The sequence below is a fragment of the Colobus angolensis genome, unplaced genomic scaffold (assembly GCF_000951035.1).
Source record: "Colobus angolensis palliatus isolate OR3802 unplaced genomic scaffold, Cang.pa_1.0 Scaffold253, whole genome shotgun sequence".
Lineage (NCBI taxonomy): Eukaryota > Metazoa > Chordata > Mammalia > Primates > Cercopithecidae > Colobus > Colobus angolensis.
Window position 1 is genome coordinate 1,875,148 of NW_012115744.1, and position 11,029 is coordinate 1,886,176.

The 11,029-nt window shown below is 46.6% G+C and overlaps 1 protein-coding gene across 1 annotated transcript; it reads left to right on the forward strand.

Annotated features, from left to right (window-relative positions):
• Positions 1 to 2,001: 2,001 nt before the first annotated feature.
• On the forward strand, positions 2,002 to 7,345 carry IGFBP1 (insulin-like growth factor binding protein 1). Its single transcript, XM_011946794.1, has 4 exons — positions 2,002 to 2,684; positions 4,209 to 4,378; positions 5,623 to 5,751; positions 6,645 to 7,345. Exons 1-4 carry the CDS (start codon positions 2,264 to 2,266, stop codon positions 6,774 to 6,776), a joined length of 852 nt encoding a protein of 283 aa, XP_011802184.1. The 5' UTR covers positions 2,002 to 2,263; the 3' UTR covers positions 6,777 to 7,345.
• The last annotated feature ends 3,684 nt before the right edge of the window (positions 7,346 to 11,029 follow it).

Consider the following 11,029-nt stretch of genomic DNA (forward strand, 5'->3'; position numbering starts at 1 on the left):
TTACAGGTGCCTGCCACCACGCCTGGGTAATTTTTGTATTTTTAGTAGAGATGGGGTTTTGCCATGTCAGTCAGTCTGGTCTCGAATTCCTGATCTCTGGTGATCTGCCCACCTCGGCCTCCCAAAGTGTTGGGATTATGGGTGTGAGCTACTGCACCCGGCTCCTTGGTTATTCTTTAGATTGATAGTGTAATAGACAGTGTAAGTATATCTACAAATTCGGAGGGTTAAGAAAGGGTATGCAAGGAAAACCAGTCTGTCCCTCAGTCACATTTTTCACCACCACCCACAAGAAGGCATTGCTATCAATTTATGTATTCCTCCCCAAACATTCAATAAATGTAGAATCAGTTGCATACATTCATCTTACTTTTATTGTACACAAACAGTACCACACTCTGTACTTTCTTATTTGTACTTAGCTAGGAGATTTTACTTTTGAATCACTTTACTTGAATTTTAGAGATTTTTTCCCTATCAGAAAATCAGAGTTGCTTCTTCTTGTTGATAGCTCTCTATCTTCCAGTGGAAGGATGCCCCAGGATTTATGTATCCAGCACCTAGAGATGGGCATTTAGGTTGTTTGCAGTATGGCTTCAGGATAGGGATTGGCTTGTGCATTTTTTCACATAAGTTCAAAATGATCTCTCACGTCTGTCTCATCATCTGTAGGATAAACAGCTGAGGGTGGCATTGTTAGAGCAGACCAGTCTAGCTCCAGCTTCAGAATTTCAGGACAGTTATTATTTTCACCTGCCCTTACATTTCCTGAAGGGCACAGCAGGGATCATTTCCTTGAATGTAAGAATGACCGTCGCTTGAGGTGATTCAGCAATGCTCTACTGTTTTAGAGTGTTTTAGCCAGATTACAGAGAAAGGCAGTTACTTAGGGCTTGCTTACGGTAAGCAGGACTGTGTGGGCATCAGAAAAGTGAATTCTAGTTCAGGATGAACTATTACAGCCTCTGTGACTTTGACCTGGCAATATCCTTCCTTCTCTGGCCTCAGTGTTCTCCTCTATAAAGCAAGGGGCTGGACAAGCCACCTCCAATTTCCCAGTTTGGCAACACCACTCCTAAAGAATCTGAAGGGACAACAGGAGGCCCAGGCCTGGAGGTAGGGTAGCCCAGAGCCTGTGCCTGGAATGGGAGGCAAAGATGGTGCCAGGTGGGTGGGAAAATGTGGGGTTTGGGGATCACAGGAGAGGCCAAGGGGCAGGCCTAGAGCGTGGCATGCTCCCTGATCACAGCTCTCCCCTGGAAGGCCATGGAGGGAGTCACAGGGGGAGCCTGCAACTCCTGGAGATAAGCGTGATTCTAACTTTCGCTGAAGGATTTTTTTCTTGTGACTTCTTTCCTGTGAAAGAGAATATCCAATAAATGAGAATTTTAACTAAAGAGAAAACCATTGCATTTGCTACTGATAAATATCTGGCCTGTGCCTGAAAGTCACAGGTGCCCTGGGATCCTGGCTCCACTGCTGACAAGGCCTTGTTAGACCTTCTTCACTGCCCCTCCAAAGAGGAGAAAGGCTCTTGGAGGTAGAGTGAGATTGGGGAGCTTGGCAGAGCCCTAGGATGAACTGTGTTTTTTTTGTTTTGTTTTGTTTTTGTTTTTGTTTTTTTGCAGGTTGGAGGCTTTTTCCTGCAGAAAGAGAAGCAATTCTGGGCTTTTTCACAGATAACCTGCTAGGGCTTGCAGAGACCCAGATTCTAACCCCATCTCGCCTTTCCTCACATGGGACCTTGGTTTCTGCATTTGAGAACTGCTGGGTGGGCTGGTGTTACCCAGGAGTTTTTGATTTTTGCAGGAGACGCTTTGCAGGAGATCTCTAGGGCTTTTTCTGTGTCAATTAAAGAGCCTGACCAGCTGGGCCTGGACTGTCGTTTTAACAAAAACAAACGCCATCCCCCTCCCAGCTGAGCACTTGTTAGAACTGGACTTTAACTCAGGGCCTGAACCCCCTAACAACAGGACAAACAGTATGAAATCAAAACCGTTTACCCTCCTCCCACCTGCGGTTTGCGTAGGGCCTTGGGCGCACTAGCAAAACAAACTTATTTTGAACACTCAGCTCCTAGCGTGCCGCGCTGCCAATCATTAACCTCCTGGTGCAAGTGGCGCGGACTGTGCCCTTTATAAGGCGCGCGCTGTGTCCAGCGAGCATCGGCCACCGCCATCCCATCCAGCGAGCATCTGCCGCCGCGCCGCCGCCACCCTCCCAGAGAGCACTGGCCACCGCTCCACTGTCACTTGTCCAGAGTATGGGCCACCGCCCGCCGCCACCAGCCCAGAGAGCCTCGGCTCCTGTCTGCTGCCCGCGCCTGGAGATGTCAGAGGTCCCCGTTGCTCGCGTCTGGCTGGTACTGCTCCTGCTGACTGTCCAGGTCGGCGTGACAGCCGGCGCTCCGTGGCAGTGCGCGCCTTGCTCCCCCGAGAAGCTCGCTCTCTGCCCGCCGGTACCCGCCTCGTGCTCGGAGGTCACCCGGTCCGCCGGCTGCGGGTGCTGCCCGATGTGCGCCCTGCCTCTGGGCGCCGCGTGCGGCGTGGCCACTGCACGCTGCGCCCGGGGACTCAGTTGCCGCGCTCTGCCGGGGGAGCAGCAACCCCTGCACGCCCTCACCCGCGGCCAAGGCGCCTGCGTGCAGGAGTCTGACGCCTCCGCTCCCAATACCGAGGCTGCAGGTACCACAGCCCGCCCCTGCCCCAGCACCTCCTTGTCCACAGGCACCTCCGGTCCCCACTCCCCTAACTGCTGGGCGGGGCTGGAGCCGGGCAGGGGCTTGTCCACAATTAGAGCTTGAAACTAGAGCACGTAGGTGGGGAAGGAGCTTGGAGTGGAGACCGATCATTGCATGGTCTTGGCAGGACGTGCCCTGGGAAAAGAAGGAAGATGTTCCAGGGCAAACATAGCTTAGTGGAGACTCAAGGAGGAAGCTCGCACTTGGCCCTCGTAGCCCAGTGATCTTTAGATACCCAGACAGCAAGAGTAGAGGGAGGCGGTGGGGCTGCCTCCGCAGTTGGGCTGCCACCCTGGGTCCCCCCACCAGTCTCCTTGCCAGCACGTGGGCAGCCCCAGTGGCTGGAGCATCCGGGGAAGGCCTAAGAAGGGAATCCCTCCTGCTGGCCTCCCCAGGAGGTGTTTGGAATGTCCTTTGTAATATACGTCCTGGATACAGTATGTGCTACCCAGATGTTTACAGAACATAATGTGAGAGTTGAGGCTAAAAGCTTCACTTCCATTCATTGCCATAGAAAAACAATGTTTGATGTGTATGTTGCCCCCTAAGAACATGACAATCAGGTTCTTTCCTGGATTTAAGCAGGCATTTGTTTGTAGTGGGAAGTGGAGGAAATGCCTCTTTCTCTACTCCAGCCCCTATCTCCCCATCTGGGCTGCTTGCACGTCCTGTGCCATTCTGGGAGGAATCAGGACTTCCATACCCTGATAGGGTGTTAGAGTGAGTGTGTGAGAGTCAGTGACCCTTCCAAGGAGGGAACAGGGTTTTCCTGCGATTCTCTGCCCTTTAGAGGAAATGAAAGGGAGTCCTCTCACTGATCCTCAAGGAGAGGAATTTCCACAGGGGGTCCCTTATAGCCGGTTTTCTGATTCTGTTCATGCACCTTTGGACTCTATCTGCAAGATCCTCTTGGCACGAGGGTGGGTTGGCGTTGTTGCAGAGAAGTCCCTTAGGATGTGGGAAGGCAGGGGTCCCAAAATAGCAGAGGGTAGTACTTTGGGTCAGGAGAGCTGCATTCTAGATTCCTCTTCTAGATGAACTGTACCATTCATTCAGGGATATTAGTAAAATCCCTATTTTAAGGATGGGGAAGCTGAGGTTACAAGGCTCCCCACTAATGCGGTTAGGAATTGAACTCTAATCCTGGTTTCTTTAGGGTTGTTCTCAGCCTCAGCAAATGCGTTTGTTGCTCTGCTCCCTTGCTGCTTTAAAAGCAGAAACGTGGGGCATCCTTGCCAGTCCCCAGAACTTACTATTGTCAGGAACAGAGCTGGCATTGCTGTTGTCATTCCTCTTCCTGGAAACCATTACAAGGTCCTTTACAGTGAGAGTCAGTGAAAATCAGGTTAAGGAATGTGGCCATCCTCATGACCCAGACTGGTTTTGAGGGAAGGAAGTGATCTCGTGGGGGCCCGGAGGTACAGATGCTTTGAGAGGGCATATGGGGTCTGCAATGTTTCCTTTCCAGAGGCAGGGAGCCCTGAAAGCCCAGAGAGCACAGAGATCACTGAGGAGGAGCTCCTGGATAATTTCCATCTGATGGCCCCTTCTGAAGAGGATCATTCCATTCTTTGGGATGCCATCAGTACCTATGACGGCTCGAAGGCTCTCCATGTCACTAACATCAAAAAATGGAAGGTGAGGCCCAGCAGGTGGGTGGTGGGAACTCTCCTGTCAGAGGCTGTAGCTTGAGTCGGCTGTGACAAGCAGACCTGGTCCACTCCTTCCTGGTCCTGATGTCCTGGAAAGAAATGCTTTCCCCCCAAACCTAGTGGCCATTTCTCAGCTAAACTTTCTCAAGCTGTGAACACAAGGACTTTGAGGAGAGATGCCTACTGGATGCAAAGAAAATGTAGTTCCTGATAATAGGTTACTTCATGTCTCTGAACTCCTCTCAATAAGAGTGTCAGAACATTGAATTACATTGTTCCAAAACTTAGTACAAGGCCCTGACTGCTTTCACCTCCATTGTATCATTTGCTTCCCTTTAAAAAATTGTCATAAAATAGACATAAAATTTACTGTTTTAACTATTTTGAAGCATAGGTTTCTATGGCATTAAGTAATATACATCATTAACTATTTTAAAGCATAGATTTCTGTGGCATTAAGTAACAATAAGTAATGCACGTTATTCTGCAACCACCACCAATATCTACCTTCAGAATTTTCATCTTCCCAAACATCAACTCCCCATTATCTTAATTAATGTCTGTTTTGAATTCTACCACTTGAGGGCGACAGAGAATCAAAGTCGGAGTGACTTGATTTGAGAAAAAAAATTACTTCCTCAAACATGCCCACCCAGAAAAAGGGAGGATTAAACCATTTTCTTAATACTTTGGAATTTAATCTGAGAATAATGATAAATGGAGGAAAGTTAATTCTTAAATTATCCAAATGAATGCCTTAATCCTCACTTGATTTAGTTTATGTAAAATAACCTTGTAGATTGCAGAGGAAAGTTATTCAAAATCTAGAAATCTCTTCTGCTAAATTCTTAATTAAGAGCTATGCCCACTCTTCTTCTAACCAGACGGCAGGTGCCAAAAGTGTTCAGTAGGTGGCAGGAGGAGCTGGGAAGAGTTTTGTGGTGTTGGTGAGGTTCTTGCCTGGGGATGTCTCTGTGCAGGTGTTGAGAGAGTGTTTGGTGACGGAGAGAATGGTGTTCTTGTTCTTTGTCTGAACAACTCAAGACAGATGAACCACAGGCGGGAAAAAGAGGCCCAGCAGGAGCACATCACATGACACCTAGTCGCAGGTCCCCATGGCCAGATCATAGGGCCACTCCTGCTTCTACAAAACCTCTTCCATCTGTCATTGTCTAAGCTGATAATTCACTGTGTCTTGTTAGATATCCTAATGTAAAGTTATTCTCTTAGGAGCCCTGCCGAATAGAACTCTACAGAGTCGTAGAGAGTTTATCCAAGGCACAGGAGACATCAGGAGAAGAAATTTCCAAATTTTACCTGCCAAACTGCAACAAGAATGGATTTTATCACAGCAGACAGGTAGGTGGCCTTGCCAGTGTGTGTCGTCAGTGTGAAAGGGACTCCTGCCCTATATTCCTGCCAAGCCATGGTCATCCATGGCAAAGAATGTCCCCTCCAAAGTAGACACCAGAACTGGTTGTCTTGAGCCAGATCCACCCCTCTGGGAACCTGGAACATGTAGGCGAAGATAGCCCATTGAACAGGTCAATGTGTCACCGCCAGAGGAGGAAAACCTGCACTGGACCAGGGGCCCTGGGGCTAAGCCTGAGCTCCATCACTCAGCAAGCCAATAGCTATGGAAGACTTTCCTAGGCCCCATAATGCTTGGATCTCAGGTTCCTCACTTATACAAAAGAGTAAGGGAACATACTTAACATAGAAAAGCAAGCATCTATTTGTACAGCTTTTACACTATTTTCTCTCTGAACTGTCTAATAAAACACAACAACATTTTTGTGGCTTGCCAGATAATAATCAAACAGACCAAGATTTCATGCTGAGGAATGCTTTAGGCCTCAGTGAAGTACAGGTTCTGTAGATTTTATTGAGAGAAACTGAGGACTAGGCCCTGCTTCACAGGCAATGAACAGTGGGGTACACATGATACATGTTTCCTCTGGGTTGGGCTCCCCTGACATTGGGCTATGAAGCAGACAGCTATGCACATGCTGTGCTGTTTAACACACGCGAGAAGTCATTATTGCATGTGCCACTCAGTCGCTGTCTCTATTTTATCATGAGAACCAGGAGGGTGTGAGATTTGCCGGCATCATTGGCAGCTGGTTCCACAGCCAGGACTATTGGCTTGGCTCTGCAGTGCTTGGCTGCACTGAAAAAAGAGCCAGCTATGGCTCTACATTCCCCTGTCAGCTTGTCATCTGCTGCTTTTGACCTTGGTCTTGTCTTTGCAGTGTGAGACATCCCTGGCTGGAGAGGAGAGGCTCTGCTGGTGCGTCTACCCTTGGAATGGGAAGAGGATCCCAGGGTCTCCAGAGATCAGGGGAGACCCCAACTGCCAGACGTATTTTAATGTACAAAACTGAAAACAGATGAAATAATGTTCTGTCACGTGAAATATTTAAGTATATAGTATATTTATACTGTAGAACACACACACTTATATATATGTATATGTATATATATAATTACTTTTTATACTCCATATATAACTTGATATATAAAGCTGTTAGTTTATTTATTCACTGTAAGTTTATTTTTTCTACACAGTAAACACTTGTACTATGTTAATAACTTGTACTATGTCAACTTGTATATCATGAAACACGTCTCATCATATTGTATGTAAGTAATTGCATTTCTGCTCTTCCAAAGCTCCTGCGTCTGGTTTTAAAGAGCATGGAAAAATACTGCCTAGAAAATGCAAAATGAAGTAAGAGGGAGTCATTTTTCAGGTAGTTTAATGGAGGACGGTTAACTTGTGTATTCCACCATTCACATTTGATATACATGTGTAGGAAAAGTTAAGGTGTTGATTATGTAATCAAAACCTGTGGTGATGTTGCCACCGGTTAAAATGTACACTGGATATGTTGTTAAACACGTGTCTATAATGGAAACATTTACAATAAATATTCTGCATGGAAATACTGTTCTCTCTGTGGATGTTTATTTGGTGGTATTATCTTTGTTTCTGAAATCCCTTTGTCCTTCACCCTCACCTTCCTTATACATTTTGTGCTTTTGTGATATCAAGATAGTGTTTTGGGTCCGCAGAGCCCCTTGTCCCAATTACCCTAGATCTTGCCCCAGCTGCCGCAGGGTTTCCACTTCCCAGTGGCATTGGGACCTTCCTCCTCTGCCCGGGCAGGCTGGGCATTCCTGTGTCCCACCTCTCCATTAGTCCCCAACCTCCCCAGGGTCCTTAGCCTCTTCCTCTTGGTTTGGTTTGTCCCTTCCGTTCAACTTATAAATAGGAACAGGGTTTCTTTCCTCTTAAACACAAGACAGAGTGCTTCCTTGTTTTGCTCCCTAGCCTTTCCCTTGCTTGCCCTCCCTTCCTGCTAGCCTCCTTCTTCCACAGGGCTCCCAGCATCCTTTTGTCACTTCTGTTTCCATGACTGAGCCCTGATTGCAGCTCTCTTTTCTGCTCCTCAGAGCTCTTCTTCCTTAACACTGTGCCCTGCTTGGTGTGCCCAACGCTGCCCCTCCTAATTCTTGAGCACCCTATTGATTGCTGCTTTCCTCCCCTCCACATCTTTCCTGGCACCTTGCCCATCCCAGGGGATTCCGTCCTGGTCTGTTGGCTGCCTCCAGCCCTGTCCCCTGGACTCCCTCTGCTCTTTGTCGGGGTGAAAGCCCACACTTCTCCTTGCCCCAGGCCACCTCTTGGAGGCTGCTTCTCTCATCTGTGGGGCTGGAGGCCTCCCTGACATTCTGATTTTTCCTGGAGCTCCAGCTCCCTATCTTGGGTCTCCTGTTTAACCCTCCAACCCCACAGCTGCCAGGCTGCCATCCTCTCTGCCATGCCCATAGGGCTGGTCTGTAAACTCAGCACTCAAACTCATCAAGAGGAGCAGCCAGACTGATGTGGGACAGGGACAGACTGATAGGTGCAGCCCAGGACCAGGAGGTCTGTTCATTTGCTCAGGTAATGAAACCATATCTGGCACAGCAGCTGCAATTGGAGTCACCACTCCATTAAGCTTATAATAATTCACTGTTATTCTCCAAGATCCGTCTGTCTTCTGCACAGGCCAAATAGCAGAGTTCAATGGGGATGTGGTGAGAATTACCACTCCTGCATCTTTCAAGTCCTTGATGGTGGCACTAATTTCTGCCATCTCTGGGAATGCAATATTGCTTCTGAACTGATCAATGTCAGTTCAGAGCCAGTACCCTGTAGTTCCTGAAAGGTCTGATTACTTCCTTTCCCTCAATCTACAATTGCCCTGGTGAAAGCCTCTAGGTCCCTTTGGAGAAGACTGGGAGAAATATTTTCAACAGTGTACTGGGGTCCTTTCTCAAGGAGGCCCAGCCTCCCCTTCATTCCAGGGGTTCTGGGTCTATAAACTGGCCTGAGAATTGATTGAGATGCCAAGACCCTCTGCTTTTGTGATTCAAATTAGATTTTTGTTCACTTGTCCTTGAACTTTCCTGCTTATATAAGTCAACAGCAATTTAGTAGGTTTCCTATCAGTTTCACTTCTAGGAATGTCATGATCAAGTAGCCAACACTATAGATCCACAGGAGCCTGACTATTCTGAGTGCTGCCTTGGCTCTGCTGTCTGTTAGAGTAACTGCACCTACCTTGCCTTTGTTGGTTGAGTGCCTGCACTTGGTCTCTGCTGTCCTTGGGATCTCATTACTTCCATTGCATTTATGTTTCCCAATTCAGCAGCTGCGGTTCCCACTGTACGGTCTGGCCTACAGAGAAGAGCAATGCCAGAGCTCTTCTAGTATGCTGAGGCTCCCCTCACAAAGGTATTCTTCATGGTCAAGGTACAAGGTGTGCCCTTTGGACCTGCCCATGGTGGGTAAGAAGGTCTTAAATAACAAATTCCTTCTAATTCAATTCCTTAGACATTCCTTCTAGTGTCCCTAAGCCTTTGAGTTCATTTCTACTGTAAATCAAGGCAGATCTTACAGTTCAAGATCTTTTGGTCTATGCTACCTTTTGGTCTATGTTTCAGCCAAGTAACTAAATAAACTGTTGCACCCATTTCTAGCTTCCTGAATTGCAACCTTAAACACAGAATCTCTGCTTAGTAAGCCTATATCAATAAATTCAGCCTGATCCAACTTTTTATTCCTTTCACCATTACCCCACACTTCTAATATCAATTCTAACACATATTCCCTGCATTTCTATCTATATATATTAGAAAACTCAAGTAGTTCTTTCGGAATGTGGTGTGCCTCCTCGTGGGTTACATTTTGTACCTCACTTTTAGGGGTCTTATGGAACCTGGTCTAGAACCAAAGAAGGGTGGTAAGGGTGAGTCCTGAGGAGAAGCAATATTGTCTTGCATGGCAACTGCCTCAGGGGAGGCCATTACAGTATCCTCAGGCAACACAAAGTTTATCCCTTCAGATGGGGGTGGAGAGTCTGCTTCTACTGGAAAAGAAAACTCAGCAGAAATTAGTGTCTCAATGTTTCCACCTTTATCAGGATCTTCCCATACGTCTCTATTCCAACTTTCAGGATCCCATTCTTTACCTATCAATGCCCTCACTTTAACAGAAAGCACTTTAAAAGTGGAGGCTGGCAATTCAATTTTTGTTGTAAGTCAGTCACTCACAGGGTTTCGTTTTCGCCAGTCCTGGTCTTGGAGCTACAGGAGACAAGGGACTCCTTCCGAGTAGATATCTAAGCTTTCAGGTCATTTATACAGTGCTTGAGCTGGGAATTTGAATCCCTGAGCTCATCCTTTTCTTTCCCCACTTTATCCAGCTTAATTAGAAACAACCAGCCAATGTCATTATGCTTGTTAGTTAGACAAAAATGTTTGAAGATACTATATACATAGTCACCCAGATCCTTGCCTCTTACAAGCATTTGAGAATATCCAATGGTAATATTTTGTGTATCTCTGCTGCAACATTATGCCGTGGACTATCAGTCTTCTCTTTATTACTGGAAATATAGTTATTAGTGTCTTTAAATATAATCAAAATAGGTAGCCAATTCCAGAAATCCCAGAACCAATTCAGAAAACTCACCCTTAAGATTGAGTTCCTTAGAAATATCATTTGACCCAGCCATCCCATTACTGGGTATATACCCAAAGGATTATAAATCATGCTGCTATAAAGACACATGCACATGTATGTGTATTGCAGCACTATTCACAATAGCAAAGACTTGGAACCAACCCAAATGTCCATCAATGACAGACTGGATTAAGAAAATGTGGCACATATACGCCATGGAATACTATGCAGCCATATGCAGCCATAAAAAAGGATGAGTTCATGTCCTTTGTAGGGACATGAATGCAGCTGGAAACCATCATTCTCATCAAACTATCACAAGGACAGAAAACCAAACACCACATGTTCTCACTCATAGGTGGGAATTGAACAATGAGAACACTTGGACACAGGAAGGGGAACATCACACACTGGGGCCTGTTGTGGGGTGCGGGGAGTCGGGAGGGATAGCATTAGGAGATATACCTAATGTAAATGACGAGTTAATGGGTGCAGCACACCAATATGGCACATGTATGCATACGTAACAAACCTGCACGTTGTGCACATGTACCCTAGAACATAAAGTATAAAAAAAAGATTGAGTTCCTGCAAATGCCATTATTTCATCCCTTTTTGTTATTG